We start from the raw sequence: 18,349 nt of genomic DNA, 5'->3' as shown, positions 1-18,349 counted from the left end.
ATTCAGACGACCGGATGCGTTTTGCGGATCCGATCCATGTATCAGTGCATCCGTAAAAATCATGCGGACATCTGAATGGAGCTTTACAGGGGGGTGATCAGGGAGTCTATATGGGGTGATCACCACAGTCATTGATCACGCCCCTGTAAGGCTTCATTCAGACGTCCGGATGCGTTTTGCGGATCCGATCCATCTATCAGTGGATCCGTAAAAATCATGCGGACGTCTGAATGGAGCTTTACAGGGGGGTAATCAATGACAGGGGGGTAATCAATGACAGGGGGGTGATCAGGGAGTCTATATGGGGTGATCACCACAGTCATTGATCACGCCCCTGTAAGGCTTCATTCAGACGTCCGGATGCGTTTTGCGGATCCGATCCATCTATCAGTGGATCCGTAAAAATCATGCGGACGTCTGAATGGAGCTTTACAGGGGGTTGATCAATGACAGGGGGGTAATCAATGACAGGGGGGTGATCAGGGAGTCTATATGGGGTGATCAGGGGTGATTAGGGGTGATCAGGGGTGATCAGGGGCTAATAAGGGGTTAATAAGTGACGGGGGGGGGGGTGTAGTGTAGTGTAGTGGTGCTTGGTGCTACTTTACTGAGCTACCTGTGTCCTCTGGTGGTCGATCCAAACAAAGGGGACCACCAGAGGACCAGGTAGCAGGTATATTAGACGCTGTTATCAAAACAGCGTCTAATATACCTGTTAGGGGTTAAAAAAAACACATCTCCAGCCTGCCAGCGAACGATCGCCGCTGGCAGGCTGGAGATCAACTCTCTTACCTTCCGTTCCTGTGAGCGCGCGCGCCTGTGTGCGCGCGTTCACAGGAAGTCTCGCGTCTCGCGAGATGACGCGTATATGCGTGACTGTGCGCAGGGCTGCCACCTCCGGAACGCGATCCTGCGTTAGGCGGTCCGGAGGTGGTTAAAGAGCCTTACATCTACTAAGCCACACAATAACAAAAAAAAATGTTGTCTGCTACTGGGCAAATACCATTTGTCCTATACTAAATCGAGTGTGAGGATTACAAATCCGAAGTCAGAATTATTGTAACACGTCATGAAATTTTGCTATGCATAAGTATGCCTAAATGAATTAAGCTCTTGGAAAGCATTGAATAATTTTGAACAAAACGAGTTTTGCTCCAACAATTAGCTGATCTACATCAAAGTTTGCGTAGTAAACGGTGTATGAAATGGAATAACAAAATTTCAAAAATTATTGTTTTTAAGTTTAAAAGTCTCACTTGAGCAAGGCCCAGTACTGTTAAAAGTGCTTCAGGCCTCTGCTTTTGCGTTTGTGAAAGGTCATATTTTCCCGTTCCAAAAACCAGCAGTAGTCCCCCATCAGCGGCCGTGATACCTGTTCTCCATTGTAGAAATATCTTTATGGAACCGCTCTCCATGTTCGTCACTTACGTGTCCCAAATTGGGTGGGAAAAAGTCAAGATGGGAATGTAAGAAATGCACTTTCAATGACAATCGGCAGCCAAGTTGCTCATATGCTGTAAGCATGTTGTCTACTGATTCAGCATAGTTTGCAGCTCGTCTGTTCCCAAGGAAGTTCTGCACTACTAGCACAAATGCATCCCAAGCTGCAAGTTCCAGAGGGTTGAGTTTTGTTCTGAATGTGTCATGCATTAGTTTGTTGATTTCGGGGCCAATAAAAATTCCGGCCTTTATTTTAGCATCAGTTTTCAGTGTGCTAAACTTCTCCTTCAAATACTGGAAACCATTTCCATCACGATCAAGTGCAATTACAAAATTTTTCATTAAACCAAGTTTAATGAGAAGTGGAAGATAAACTTCAAGTGGATCGACCAGTGATTTGTGTTGTACATTGTACTGACCAACTGTGTGCTCGACTCTGAGAGGCCACTGTCTCATTTTGTTGTCATCACGACTGTTCCATAGGCACAAGAAACACACGCTTTGTGTACCCTAACTGTAGGCCAAGCAGCAATGCTACCACTTTCAGGTCAGCACAAATTTTCCATTCATGTTCTGAGTATTTGATCATTTTCAAAATTAACTCCATAGATGCATTGGGTCTCTTTCATTCCAACCGCATGAGCCAATGGAACATGGTTTTTCGTCATGTAACTTGTGCAACAAGACAGCTTTCAAACTTGTTTTGCTAGAGTCTATGAATAGCCTCCATTTATCGGGAACATGTGTACCATCTAACTCCATCACAAGACCATTTATATCAGTACAGAAACAGACATCGCTTTCCATTGCATAGTAAGCAGCTAACTTGGTGTGTCCATGACGAAAGTGTGAAGTTGTGGTGCCTCGTTGTAGCAAATTCCATTCCTGAAGTCTAGAAGCTAGCAGTTCTGACTTTTCTTTAGATAATGACAGATCTCTTACCAGATCATCTAAATCTGATTGGCTCAGCAAGTGCGACTGACCCTCCAGTTGTTCTGGATCAGGAAATACATTGTGACAATCAACATCTTCTTCTTCATCAGGATCAGAACCGTCTGTTTCAATTGCCGTTCCTGCTGTGGGACGGGAAGGCACTGGATTCTATACATCAACAAGTCACAAATTGTGTATCCTGACTGTGAGTCTGCTCTTAAACCAGTACCGGTTTAAGGGCAAACTCACAATCAGGATACACAATTTGTGACTTGTTTCTCTTTGAATATCCGGCGATTTTAGTCATGCAAAAGTAACAGTCTGAATGGTGGTTTTTCTGCTCACGCCAAACCATAAGCACTGCAAAAGCTATTCCTTTCCTTTTACCATTCAACCACTGCATTAGCCCAGATTAACACACCGTGCAACAAACATGAGGTGCCCAGCTTTTATCTTGATCTCCAATTTTACAGTCAAGGTAATACTTGTAAGCAAGACGCACTCTCTTTGTCAGATTCTTACGCTGATCACAAGTAGTGTATTTGCCACATATGTAGCAGAAATTGTCTGGATCGTTAACACATTTGCATTTATCCATCTTAAGTTTCAAAACTGATAGCACTATCACAGATCACTTTATCAAAATCCGTCCAGCTTGCCTTATATACTTACTGCCGACATCAGCCTGAATGGGTCCGAACAGGTCTGGACATGTCCATTGCAATATCTCCAATGTAATGCATTCATATTATAACTGAATAGGCTTTGCATGTATAACTTAAAATCTAGACGTGTCAGGCAAATTCCGAGTTCATATTTGGAATCAGCGCGCTCATTTTAGTATAAATCACGTGTTTTTCTCTCAGTAGCAAAATCATTGTTGCGCGGTGCTATGTGAGTGCTAACCCCCACATTTTGGTATACGGAGTCAGCATCGTACTGAAGTTCCTTGGGCGCATATATGCATATTCCATTTCAAGTCATATTTGTTGTCATTGCATATTCAGGACTTTCATCTATAAGGTTTTATAAGATATCTGGTTGTTACTGGCTCCAAATTAACTTCTGCTAGACTTCACTGACCGTGTAATAAAAGGAGGCCCATTTTAGTGACAGAGCTTGGGCCCACCGGAGGATCCTTTGGTACTCTGGTGGGCCAATCAGATCCTGTATGGAGTGGATGAGGAGACGTGCATTATGGTGATCTACCTTTCTTTTTTGCATTCATGAATATGCACTGAGAGTTGTCAGCTTAAAGAGGACCTTTCACAACTGTACAAAATAAAAACTAACTAGATCAGTGGGCAGAGCAGCGCCCAGGGGTCCCCCTGCACTTACTAGTATGTCTGGGCGCCGCTCCGGTGTCTGCGCTCCCTCTGACTGATTTCTTGTATGAGGCGTGTCTTGCTGCAGCGCTGGCCAATCGCAGCTGTCACGCCTCATACAAGAAATCAGTCAGAGAGAGCGCAGACACCGGAGCCTATACCGGGCGAACGGAGCGGCGCCCAGACATACTAGTAAGTGCAGGTGGACCCCTGGGCGCCGCTCTGCCCACTGATCTAGTTAGTTTTTATTTTGTACAGTAGTGAAAGGTCCTCTTTAATCTCTATTGCTTGTATGTCTGGAGAATAATGTGCACCTGTCCAAGTGCCAGGTCTCCTACTTTACCTCTCACGTCTCATCCAGATAACTGATTACTGAGTACATGGATGCCCAGATAATTAGGGTCCTCTAAAGTAGGTCCCAGTCCTGACAAATAGGGGTCTGATTCTGGGATTTATTGCTGTATCTGCCCTAATATTGCATATATACATTACATTACATATCCACAGACATTACATTAATTTGACAATTAATCTATAAAAACTGAAAAAAAGAGTTCAATTTTGCTTTGTTGCTTAAAAAAATATATTTAAAGGGGTATTCTGGTTATATCTGGTTTAAAAAACACATTTAAAGGGGTATTTTGGTTATATCAAATATCACTTGTATCACAAGTATTCACTTGTATAAGGCTTAGTTGCTCTTAGACCAGGCATGCTCAACCTGCGGCCCTCCAGCTATTACAAAACTACAACTCCCAGCATGCCCGAACAGCCTACAGCTATCAGCCGACAGCAGGGCATTGTGGGAGTTGTAGTTTTACAACAGCTGGAGGGCCGCAGGTTGAGCATGCCTGTACCTAGTCCATGTGACTGATGAATGTGATGTCACTAGCCTGGGGAAAGCTGCAAGAAGGCCACGACCCTACTGTAACAGCTGATCGTGGGGGATCCAAGGTGTCAGACCCCCACCAATCACATATCCGGAGAATAGGTCATCAGTAGTAAAGTCTCAAAAAAACCTTTTAAGAACATTGCCTAAGAGCAGGAAATGTAAATGAAAAAGAAAAAAATAATACTTCTTACCCCTGCCGGCCCTGCAGCATTGACCTCATCACAGTCATCGTCCACAGTCACCAATCACTGGCTTCAGCTGCCACATGCCAAAAAATGCAAGCATCACCGCTAAGACCAGTGATTGGCTGCAGTGGTCATGTGACTGATATACATGATGTCATCAATGCAGGACCAGCAAGGGATTTGAAAGATGAGTAATGTTGTTGTTTTTTTTTATTTTTTTATATTACGTACATACCATTTCCTGAGCAAATGACCCCTTTAACAAAAAAATGCAGGGGTGTTTTGGATGAGGCTCTCTGCTGCAGCACCACTTCCAAGTGCTAAAGATTCACAAGGGAATTATATAGGAAGACATGGGGATTGTAATCAGGCAGCAGAGAGGAAGGGTAATGTCAGGGCTTAGGCAGAGCTGTGAAGCAATTCGAGGGCACTCAGTGATAGGTGCTAATCTCTCATGACGGGCACAGTTATGATTTTAGCCAGCGATAAACATAGCTATATCTCTATGTTATAATAAAGAAAGGAGACGCTCAGTTCTCATTCCAAAATGACAAAAATATATTTATGATATGTGTGCATACCTCCCAACTTTTGAAAATCGCAAAGATTTTCAAAAGTTACGGTACATATCATGGCAGTTTTTTCATACTAGGCCACGCCTCTAACTCCGCCCAAAGCATTATTACTGACTCCATCTGCTAGGTGAGTATAAGTTCCTTTATGTTTTTTACAGCACGTCGAGCCCCAGGGACATTTTTTTTCTTGCGCTTTAATATCCATTTAAATATTAGCACATAAATCATTGAATTATAAGTATTTTAACGTCCAAATTTCACAAAATAATGAAGTTCTGGTCTAATATACAGGTAGAAACTATACAGAGAGTTTAGTAAGGAGCAATTTAGTAAATGTATTAATGCACATTTATGCATTAATTCCGCACGTCAAAAAGAGGGACATTTAAGGATCGAAGAGGGACAGAGGGACTTGGGTCAAGAAGAGGGACTGTCCCTCCAAAAGAGGACACTTGGGAGGCATTTAAATAGTATTAGTAAATAGGCAGATTCATCCTCAGGTTTCTGAAGAAGGTAACCACTACTATGGGATATATATCGGTGACCATTTTGGTTGTCACCTAGGTGGTCAGAGCCTTGTTTTTCTGATACAGATCTCCAAATCATCCGTATGAATGTGGATTAGGGTCCATTCACACGTCCGTATGTGTTTTGCGGATCTGCAAAACATGGATACCGGCAATGTGTGTTCCGCACATTGCCGGCAATCTCATAGAAAATGCCTTTTCTTGTCCACAATTGCGGACAAGAATAGGACATGTTCTATTTTTTTGCGGAACTGAAGTGCAGATCCGCAAATGCGGATGCAGACAGCACATTCCGGACCCATTTTGCGGACGTGTGAATGGACCCTTACAATGACTACCTGCAGTGACCCCTAGAGGGAGCTTAGGAGCTTGCTGCATACTGGTTTAAACAGTAAACAGCTCCTAAGCTCCCTCTAGTGGTGGCTGAAAGTTCGTTTTTATGTCTGTGTCTGCAAAGAAGATTTGGAGCTCTGGACAGTAATAGAAAAAATTGAGCTCTGACCATTATACAGATACAGTTGCAAGTAAAAGTATGTGAACCCTTTGGAATTATATGGATTTCTGCACAAATTGGTCATAAAATGTGATCTGATCTTCATCTAAGTCACAACAATAGACAATCACAGTCTGCTTGAACTAATAACACACAAAGAATTTAAATGTTACCATGTTTTTTTTTTAACACACCATGTAAACATTCACATTGCAGGTGGAAAACGTATGTGAACCCTTGGATTTAATAACTGGTTGAACCTCCTTTGGCAGCAATAACTTCAACCAAATGTTTCCTATAGTTGCAGATCAGACGTGCACAACGGTCAGGAGTAATTCTTGACCATTCCTCTTTACAGAACAGTTTCAATTCAGCAATATTCTTGGGATGTCTGGTGTGAATCGCTTTCTTGAGGTCATGCCACAGCATCTCAATCGGGTTGAGGTCAGGACTCTGACTGGGCCACTCCAGAAGGCGTATTTTCTTCTGTTTAAGCCATTCTGTTGTTAATTTACTTCTATGCTTTGGGTCGTTGTCCTGTTGCAACACCCATCTTCTGTTGAGCTTCAGTTCTCCTGCAAAATGTCTTGATAAACTTGGGAATTAATTTTTACTTCGATGATAGCAATCCGTCCAGGCCTTGACGCAGCAAAGCAGTCCCAAACCATGATGCCCCCACCACCATACTTCACAGTTAGGATGAGGTTTTGATGTTGGTGTGCTGTGCCTCTTTTTCTCCACACATAGTGTTGTGTGTTTCTTCCAAACAGCTCAACTTTGGTTTCATCTGTCCACAGAATATTTTGCCAGTACTGCTGTGGAACATCCAGGTGCTCTTGTGCAAACTGTAAACGTGCAGCAATGGTTTTTTTGGACAGCAGTGGTTTCCTCTGTGGTATCCTCCCATGAAATCCATTCTTGTTTAGTGTTTTACGTATATCGTAGATTCGCTAACAGGGATGTTAGCATATGCCAGAGACTTTTGTAAGTCTTTAGCTGACACTCCAGGATTCTTCTTCACCTCCATTGAGCAGTCTGCGCTGTGCTCTTGCAGTCGTCTTTACAGGATGGCCACTCCTAGGGAGAGTAGCAGCAGTGCTGAACTTTCTCCATTTATTGACAATTAGTCTTATCGTGGACTAATGAACAGCAAGGCTTTTGGAGATACTTTTATAACCCTTTCCAGCTTTATGCAAGTCAACAATTCTTAATCGTAGGTCTTCTGAGAGCTCTTTTGTGCGAGGCATCATTCACATCAGGCAATGCTTCTTGTGAAAAGCAAACCCAGAACTGGTGTGTGTTTTTTATAGGGCAGGGCAGCTGTAACCAACACCTCCAATCTCATCTCATTGATTGGACTCCAGTTGGCTGACACCTCACTCTAATTAGCTCTTGGAGATGTCATTAGTCTAGGGGTTCACATACTTTTTCCACCTGCACTGTGAATGTTTACATGGTGTGTTCAATAAAAACATGGTAACATTTAATTATTTGTGTGTTATTAGTTTAAGCAGACTGTGATTGTCTATTGTTGTGACTTAGATGAAGATCAGATCATATTTTATGACCAATTTGTGTAGAAATCCATATCATTCCAAAGGGTTCACATACTTTTTCTTGCAACTGTATATCAAAAAAGTTAATTGAGACTGCATTTTTACCTACTTAGATCAAAACAAAATGGAAGGCAGCCATCTGGTGTAAATACATTGAGAAATGCAGTGTTCAGAACGAGCGCCATAGTTATGAAACATCTGCTCCACTTTTTCTGACACAGAAGTCTGATAAAGTGGGTGAAGCAGTATGTGACTTTTTTTAATTCTAATTGTTTTTTATTAAAAATGTCTTCCACTTAATAAGTATAATCATAAACTTGTGAGAGATCTGGGGAGTGGTGCTTTATGCTCCAGGTTGCCTCGGAGTCTTTGATGCACGCATACTGGGAAACTGAGTGGGGCAGGGGGGCCTGTACTAATTATTGCTATGGGGCCCTATAAGATCTGTGCAGGCCCCTGCTTTCAGTGGCAGTTTTACCCAGAATTTTACTATTTAATATATAATTGTAGAATTTGTTTCCTCAGTCCAAGTGTATTAAAGGACTTTTCTGACTTTTTTAGACTGAAGACCTATCCTCCGGATAGTTTATCAATATCCTACACCTGGGAACCCCAACAATCAGCTGTTTGAGAAGGCCGCAGCACTCGTATGAGCAGCTCGCAGCGTACCCTAGGCCAGTGACGTCATGTTTAATGTTCACATGGCTCATTCAAGAGAATGGGGCTGAGCTGCAATACCAAGCACAGCCACTATGCAATGTACGGCGCTGTGCTTGGTAAGCTGCCAGAAGACACTGTGGTCTCTTTAAACAGCTGATCGGCGGGGGTCCTGATTAGATACTGATGATCTATCCCGAGGATAGGTCATCAGTATGAAAAAGTCGGAAAACCCTTTTAAACTTCATTTGGAGCAATGCAAATACAAACTGATGAATCTAGCCATGCAAGATCTTCCATCCTGTCATGAGTTCTGTCATGAGTTCCTGATTAATCACATTTTACTTGCTATCCTAGTAAAATCAGCAGGATAATACTTAAGGTGGGAAAATGTCCAATACATTTTCACTATCTGAACAATTTTGCTAGGATATCTGAGTAAGGGCTCATTCAGACGACGTATCTGTTCTGGTCTATCTTTTTTTGCTGGACCACGGAACGGTAGTACGTATGCGGACAGCACACAGTGTGCTGTCAGCATCTTTTGTGGCCTCATTGAAATGAATGGTTCTGCATCCGTTCTGCAAAACTGCGGAATAAACGCGGACACAAATATACTGTCATCTGAATGAGCCCTAAATATGCAGAGAGCTTAAAGGGGTTATCCAACCCTGTTGAGCGTCACCCGCGATACTAGGGAGATGCAGTGTGGTGCCTGCCAATTTTGGGGGCATTATAGGGGTTTGATAACCCCTTTAAAGGGGTTATCCAATCCTATAAAAAGCCCCCCAAAATGCCAGGCCCCCCACCCTGAATATACTTACCTGGCTCCCCGCGCCGCTCCTGGTCCCCGCACCGCCGCTGCTGCTTCTCCCCTTGCACAGATGAAAACATCCGGTGTCCGGGGATGGGGACGAGACTCCCTAGCATCGCAGGTGACGCTAGGGAGGATAGTCCCCTTCTGCCATTGGCTGCTCCCCCCGACACGGATGTTTTCATCCGCGCACGGGGATAAGCAGCAGCGGCAGTGGGGAGACCAGGAGCGGCGCGGGGAGCGGGGACCCAGTTAAGTATATTCAATATGAGGGCTCCGGCATATGGGGGGACATTTCATAAGATTGGCTAACCCCTTTAAGTCCTGTTCCTCAATATTCGAATGTCAGGAACAAGATATGATATACACAATCACCTGCAGAGACATTTTTTATAATGACACATTAGCTTTAGGTTGTATCTTCATCATGTAAGTCTGTAAAGCGTAAAACCAAAAATAAAAATCACATTCCAGGTCTACATAAAGAACAATAGACTTTGCTTACATTGGCTGTTTCCTGCTGCTCCTATTGTAGGAAGCACGGGCGCTAACAGAATCTCTTCATAATATAATCTTATACAATACAGTATAATAATATGTCAGCGATATACAGTATAGCAACAGTGCCATCAACTTTCTATAAAATGCTGACCACCAAATGAGTGCCCATAAAGCATACCAGTGTTTGTATTCAATACATTTATAATAATAGCATACATAGTAGTGTTATTATATTACCACCTATGCTGCCTATATCACACTACCAACTAAGCTGTCAACATAAGATGCAGCAGTGTTCATATAATAATAAAGGATACTATGACCATATAAAAATACCAATCAATATAATACCAATGAGAAATAGCAGACTCCATACAATAATAAACAATACTATAACCATACAGTATAATAATACTAACTGATATAACACCAATATAATACCAATGAGAAATAGCAGACTCCATACAATAATAAACAATACTATAACCATACAGTATAATAATACTAACTGATATAACACCAATATAATAGCAATGAGAAATAGTTTTGTCCATTTAATCATATTGGGTATGGTGGTGCTCATGTACAATACACCGATTGTGACCATATAACAGTATCACCACAATGTCCATAAAATAGTATCCCTGTAGCTGAGTCACAGGAGAGACACTTGCGTTAAACTTCTCCGGTATTGAGTTCCGTCCTAAGGGCTCAATACCGGAAAAAAACTGATCAGTTTTATCCTAATGCATTCTGAATGGAGAGCAATCCGTTCAGTATGCATCAGGATGTCTTCAGTTCAGTCACTGTACGGTTTTTGGACAGAGAAAATACCGCAGCATGCCGCGGTATTTTCTCAGTCCGAAATTCCGGAGCACTTACCGGAATGCCAGATCTGGCATTATTTTCCATTGAAATGCATTAATGCCGGATCCGGCCCCAAATGTTCTGGAAAAACCCGGATCCGTTTTTCCTGATGACAACTGGAGAGACGGATCCAGTATTGCAATGAATTTGTGAGACTTAACCGCATCCGGATCCGTCTACAAATGATATCTGTTTGCATACAGATTGCCAGACCCGGCAGGCAGTTCCAGCGACGGAACTGCCTGCCGGAATCCAACAACGCAAGTGTTAAAGACCCTAATATTTGTGTATTCGGGTTCGAGTTGAGCCGCTAGGACTCGCCGTGTACGCAGGGAAGGAGAAAGCAAACATTGTACCTTTATATGGCTGATTATGAATGAGATTACTGACAGACTGCTCAGTCCTCATAGCTAGGAAACACGATAAGAACTGGAGAAAACACATCAACCGGCTCTTACACAATCCTAAACCTGTTCCTAGATGAAGAACCCCCTCTCCATGATTTGACCAACGCCCCTAGTTTATTTCTGATCACAGCAGCCATCAGCTAGGACTCCATGACGACTTTTTGGTCATGTCATCAAAAGATCGTGGGTTACTGCGACTGATGCATGCCCGCAATGTTTCCTTATGGGAGAAAAATGGCAGGTAACTTGCAATTTTAAGAAGAATTTTAACCGTGTCAGACTGGCCCTTTATCAAACATGGTCACTAATCTCTAGCAGAGGATAATTTGGATCTGGCCTTGGAACCAATAACTATATAAAAGATATCCTATTTAATGGTGTTAATGAAAAGTCCTGAATGTGCATTGATTACAAAAAAAATATTAACCTAAAGGGGTTGACCACTTTCTGGCTCAATGTGTTTGAAAGACCACTATATGGCACTTACTAATATAGTCTTTGTTGATATTCTGCACCATTTGCTATATTTCATAGACGGCCAAGTCTTTTGTGTTGTCCGCATAGAGGTCCTGTCCATAAAATGGCTGCTGATGGAGGGTCATGTGACCAGACCAATCACTCATCCTCCTCCATTCAAATACACCGCACCTGCACAAAACTCTCAACATTGCAAGTGCAGATGGCAGGTGTGGTGTATTTGAGTGGGAAAGGCTGAGTTATGTGTCTGGAGTTATTTTTGCCTGGTCACGTGACCCTCCATCGGCCATCTTATGGACAGGACCTCCATGTGGACAACATAGAAGAATTGCCCAACAAGGGGACACGGCTTATGAAAAATAGAAAATGGCTCAGAAAATGAACAAAGGCTATATTAATAAGTGTCATCTTACATACACTTTAGTCAACAGTAGCCGGGAAGTGGCCAACCTCTTTAACTGTGAACATGCATATGTCATGTATACACAGAGGTTGTTGCGTCCATCTTCCATCTACACTGCCAAGAAAGCATTCTGGTGAAAGAATAGAGCAATGGGCGGCATTTACATTTTAATTTGGCAATGCAATCCTTAGGCGCCTTGCCTATTCTTGTTGTAGTCCACCAGGAATTTGGGAGGTTTCCTCTACAAGTGTCTACCAGATAGTCCTGGAGAGCAAGCACATATGGTGGCAACCATGGTGCCCATTTCAATTCCCATAAGGGTTGACATTAGGCTTTCACAGACTCCTAGATCATACATGGGCCATGGTAAGGGTCCTCATCCTCCATAGAACAACTAGACAGGTCTGCTATTTCGGAGTCTGGGTGTTAACCCTTATAATAGCTGCCATATTGATTTTTTTCCCCTAGAAACAGACATAGCTGAGGAATGGCTGAATATCATTTTAAAAATCTGACACAAGACGACAAATCAAACCCTTATACTCCTATGATTATTGTAAAAAAAAAAATCATATTGTACATGAGAATCTCTAATAAATTTAGAAAAATCCCTGTACCTCACATGGATCCAGAGATCTCCCCATCCATTGCTGTGCTATATTTATTTCAAGGTGGCAGCTCAGGGGTGGTGTCCTTTCTGCTGCAGCTAGTGACAGTTGAAAGGTGGAACTGAGCATGTGCATCCACCTCAGTGTGGTGGACAGATAAATTAGAAAAAAAAAACAGTAGGTGGCGCTATACAGGTACATTTTATTGAATAACTCAGTGGCTATACAACATTTTTAATTACATGCAATTACAAAACTATTCAGATCCAAGTGCTTGTTTGAAAACTGTAGAATATTTTTTGGGATTTTTTTATGTCGTTTTTTTTAGTTTGAGGGAGAAATCTTGTACAACACACACATGCACACACAATGGTAAAGCACTACATACAAATAACAGTAATAGGCAGCTCTGGAATAAAAGAACAATTTCTTGGTATAATTGCCTTAAGTAATTGACACAAAACTTCTCCTTCAAGATACAGATCTGAAAGCGGCATTCAGCAGGGCACACATGACTCGGTGTAATAGTGCCACTCACAGCAGGGTCTATACAAAGATGTTAAGCACACTTACAGGTTATTAACCCGGCGGGAGCCTGGCAAAGCTAAGTCAATCTAGCATTGTGTTTAGAAGCCTTCCTAGTTGAAGTTTAGTCCCCACCGAATGTGTACACAGTTATGTAAGCAGCATTGTGTGGATGTATCCATGCAGAGAGAATACTTGCACCCTTTAACTGCTCACATAATAGTCTGCAGTGTATGGGAAGTCTATGGGTAAGTCTATGTAGCCCTCAAATTTATTACACTTCCACCACATGTGCATTTACCCAACACGCATTCTTAAATGTTATATTTCATTCATACCGGCCCAGATCAAGGTAAGAAATGAAAATAAGATATCATATAGTATATAGTACATGCCATCCTCTTTCTAATAAAGCTAGAACCAGCCCTGTACTACCTCACATGGATCCAGAGATCTCCCCATTCATTGCTCCAGTTGCTCTGCTAGATCTTCTGCAGGCTAGGAGCTCAGGGGGCGTGTCCTGTCTCAAGGGGCGTGTCTTTTTCTTTCCGCTACAGCTCTCTCCCTGTAACAGCCACAGCTTCTAACGGCAGATATGGCTGGTGGCAGTTGAATAATTAATTGCTCCAATTATTCTGCTAGATTTATTTCATTCTGGCACCTTAGGGGGTGCGTCTTTTCTCGAAGGGCATGACCTGTCTGCTGCAGCTAGTGGCAGTTGAAGGATGGAACTGAGCATGTGCTTCCATCGCAGTGAGCACGGCGGAGAAATTAGAAAAAGACCAAACAGCAGGTGGCGCTATACAGATAGACTCATTCATTGAATAACTCAGTAGCTATAATACATTTTTAATTACAGGCAATTACAAAAGTATTCAGACTCATTGAAATATATGCATTGTACCCCATGGGACAGTCTCAGCCATTTGCTTTACTATTACTTTGTAATAGTAGAGATAGAAACTTTTTTTTTTTTTATGCAATGTGTCACAGCAGAAGAATTATTTAACTGGAACATGGTGTCTAAGTGGCGGGAGGAGCTGAGCAGATTGATATACAGTATAGGTTTGTGGGGAAAAATTCTGTATAAATTGTATGTCATTCATCAAAATCTTTTTGTATGCTTAGGAGTCCAGTTGGCGGTCTGGCTCACTGAGTGCGCAAGCAGAGACAGCCGTCAATCACTGATCTCACTGGACTCCCGAAATAGAAAGAGATTTTGATGAATAAAGTACAAGTAGGGTCCCATTCACACGACCGTATGGGCACTGGCCGTGTGAGCTCCATATTGTGGTGCGGACCCATTGATTTGAATGGGTCCGAGATCAGCTAGATAAGGCAAAGGGTAGGACATATCCTATCTTTTGTTTTGTGAGGCAGAGGCACGGACCCTAAAGCCCATGGAAGTGCTTCCAATCTGTGCCCACGCTCCACAAAAGATAGGACATGTCCTATCTTTTGCCATATCTTGCAGATTGCAGACCCATTCAAGTCAATGGGTCTGCACCACAGTACGGAGTTCACATGGCCAGTGCCTGTGTTTTGCAGACCCGCTATTTGCGGTCCCCAACCCAGGCACATTGGCCATATGGTCGTGTGAATGGGCCCTTATATTGAACCTTTTCAAGCAAAACTATATATCAATCTGCTCAGCTCCTTCTGCTCTGTGTCATGCTGCTCACAGATAGGACCGCACGTACAGTATAACATGACAGGTTCCCTTTAAATATGGGATGCCATGACCGATGTAAAAAAATGACAATCAGACATCATATTGTACATGACAATCTCTTTCTTCCTAAGCTAGAACCAGCCCTGTACCTCATATGGATCTAGAGATCTCCACATTCATTGCTCTAATTGCTCTGCTAGAGTCTCTTCACTCTAGGAGCTCAGGGGACGTGTCTTTTCCGCTGCAGCCCTCTCCCTATCACAGCTCAGGGGGAGTGTCCTTTCTACCGCAGCTCTCTCCCTGTAACTGCCACAGCTTCTGACAGCAGATACGGCTGGTAGCAGGATGGACCTGAGCATGGGCGACCACCTCAGTAGGTGGACGTGCACATTGCTATACAGATTAAACACCAGGGGGAGACATTATAATGAAATAAAGATAATATCTCACAACTGGAATATTTTTGTAACAGAAAGTAAATTATCAAAAGTACTAGTCTTTCATGGTAAATTATATTAAAATAACATTTACTGGTGGCACAACCCCTTTAAGCCTGCCATATGTCCACAAATATTTTTCATATATGAACAAAAGGAACGTTCCAGGCAAAAGTGATACCCTGTGTTATGTCTTTTGCAGACTTTGAGGTGTCTGACACGGGGATATTCCCATTGGTATTCTTTGAACGCCCATGTCATGCTCCGGAACCACCTCCCAGGCGCTCTAATGGGCATCACATAAGAGTATTTTGTTGCCCGTAGTGTTCCTTTAAAGCGGCAAGACGTTGACAAACAAGATGGCACCAGTACAGCTGTCAACATGTTTTATATGCCTACGAATAGTTTATCCCTTTCGTTTTCCTATAAATGAGGAAAATGACCATTCAGGACTTTCAGAAATAGCGTCAAGACATGTTGGAGCTGCTATCAGCGCCATACTGTTTTTTCTTCAGTTTTTGCAGAAAGAGATATAACTAAGAATTGGCTGGGGCAGATTTTTGACCTAAGAGGAAGACAAAATGACCTCATGCTATGCTTAGGCACAGAGAGACCCTGCAGCCCAAGACTGCAAATCTGTGATACACTCTAGAGTGCCGCCATATGGTGCCTCCATAAAGTATCGTATCAGGAAGATATTCTCTGTACTACCAGATTTTACCTCCAAAAATACGGCATCTGAATTATAATTTTTTCCATATGAATGCAATTGGAGGCATGCATCTGTATAAGTAAGGCTTCTATGGACGCCTTACTACGGCTCCGTACAACTACGAGTTTGGTTGTGTGCATGAGCATTAAAGGGGTTGTCTCATCTAAGACAATGGGGGCATATTGCTAGGATATGCCGCCATCGTCTGATAGGTGCAGGTCCCACCACTGGGACTCACACCTCTATCGAAAACGGAGCGGGCAGAGTGGTGGCTGGAGGACTCTGGTCCAGCCACCATCAAGCGCTCTCCCCATAGAAGTGAATGTGCATGACGGGCCACCGCTCCCCTTTACTTCTGTGAGCCTACCCAGCGCTCGGCTATTTTCGGCGGCCCCATAGAAAATGGATGGAGGGCGGCTGTACATGCGCAGCTCGCCCTCCACCATTTTCAGGGCTCCGTTTAGGAGATAGGTGCTAGTCCCAGAGGTGGGACCCGCACCTATCAGACAATGGGGGCATATCCTAGCGATATGCCCCCATTGTCTCAGATGAGACAACCCCTTTAACAATTCCATGAATACAAACCCCTCTGGCTCCCCCCCCCCCCCCCCCCCCCCCCCCCCCCCGGCTGCACGCTAATAGCTCGCATGAGTCCAGGACCGGAGGACAGACATTCTGTTCATGACATAGTGATTAAAAAGATATTAAATAACTACCGTATATATGATTATTTACTTGTATTGTGTGTATATACGCATCGATTTGGATGTTCCAATGTCCAACTGGATTGGATGGGAATTATGAAACATAAAAAATGTATGCTGTAAATAAGCAAAGTAAGTGATAAGGACAGATGTAGCAGAGCTGAAGTAGTCCTTAAAGGGGTTGTCCAGAATTAGAAAAACATTGTTGCTTTTTTCCAAAAATAGCACCACCCCCTATCCACAGGTTGTCTCTCGTATTGCAGCTGAGCCCCATTGGATTCAATGGGGCAGAACTGCAATACCACACACAACCTGTGGACAGGGGGTGGTGCTGTTTTTGGAAGAAAGCAGCTATATTTTTCTAATCCTGGACAACCCCTTTATAATCATCGAGTCTGCATTTTGATGATAGATATAAGATAGATAGATATGAGATAGTCTGCGGCTGTTGTGATATGCTGGGAGTTGTAGTTTTGCAAAAGCTGGAGACCACTGCTATAGGATTAGAAATCCCCATATGATACTTGATGTCAGGGGATCCTTGTCACTACCATAAACCAATTGAATTATTCCTGGTCTATGACCAGCTTGATCTGCCCTACTTTATAAAATCACAGATATCGCTCCCTGACGCTGTGATGATGACTTGTTCCACAATCAGCTCTGCTACATCCCTAGCGTATCCAGTCAGTATATGATATAGGATCAATGCAGAGTGATAGCTCAGCTATACATAAAAACACATTAGACTGGATCCTACGCAAAATAATGTTTTCAGATGGGTGACATATATAAAAGGTGGTCGCTTACCTGTATGACAACTGCTTCTTCATGTAAAGCGGCAGCAGGTTGTCTGTATTTCCCTGTGCTGGGTCTTTAAATTGAGGCATGGTGGAAAGTCCAGCTCTCATCTCTTCTTCCTCATCCACCCCATGCAGGCTTGGTACCCGTCTGTCCTCGTCATGCCCTCCTTCTGCCATGCTGGGGACTTACCTTCAGTCTGCTAAGGATGGTGTGAAATAATGGCAGGAAGTTCAACCAGGGAGAAAAAGAAGAGGTGAGAAGGGAAATGTGATGGAAGGGGAGAGAAGAGGAAAGAAGGATGAAGTGAGGCAGCAAGGAACAGTACAGGTCAATGGAGAAGTTGGGTGCAGGATTGGATATAATGATAACAATGGGATAAAAGAAAGATACAGTGTAGATGGGAGGAAGGTGAAGTGTACACACCAGCCAGGGGAGAGAAGGAAGGAGGACGGAGAGGGGGGAGGAGTTGGAAAAAGCAAAGATAGGAGCAAAGGGTGATATAGATGGGTGCACTAGAGGCGATCTGTGAGCATGGGGAAGGGGTGTAAGTGCAATGCAAGATGGTGAAGTCAAGTCTAAGTTCAGGGCTGGCAGAGAGAGAGAGATATCTGTGAAATAGACCAACTGTGAAAAAGAGGAGTGAATAGGGAGTGAGACTGATGGGGTGGGTAAGAGGCTATGTGACAGCGCAGTCAGAGAGCCAGCCTGCGTGCCCTGTGGGGGAAGGAGGAGACCAGCTAATATAATAATGCTCATTGTGTCACCTTAGAGACTGTAATTAACCCTGCACTGCTAGACCAGCCACATGTAAGAGTGCAGAGAGCACACAGCTGGG

At 43.2% G+C, this 18,349-nt stretch overlaps 1 protein-coding gene across 1 annotated transcript in view; it reads right to left on the bottom strand.

The window, feature by feature from the left end:
- DGKZ (diacylglycerol kinase zeta) overlaps window positions 1–18,104 on the bottom strand; it is a 179,420-nt gene extending 161,316 nt beyond the window's left edge. Inside the window, exon 1 of the mRNA XM_040409150.1 lies at window positions 17,521–18,104. Within this exon, the coding sequence (XP_040265084.1) occupies window positions 17,521–17,690 (170 nt within the window). The 5' untranslated portion in view covers window positions 17,691–18,104. The remainder of the gene's footprint in view (window positions 1–17,520) is intronic.
- Window positions 18,105–18,349: the final 245 nt, after the last annotated feature.

The sequence above is a fragment of the Bufo bufo genome, chromosome 10 (assembly GCF_905171765.1).
Source record: "Bufo bufo chromosome 10, aBufBuf1.1, whole genome shotgun sequence".
In the NCBI taxonomy this organism is placed as follows: Eukaryota; Metazoa; Chordata; class Amphibia; order Anura; family Bufonidae; genus Bufo; species Bufo bufo.
Note: the sequence above shows the minus strand (reverse complement) of the source record. Positions and strands in the feature narration are given on the sequence as shown.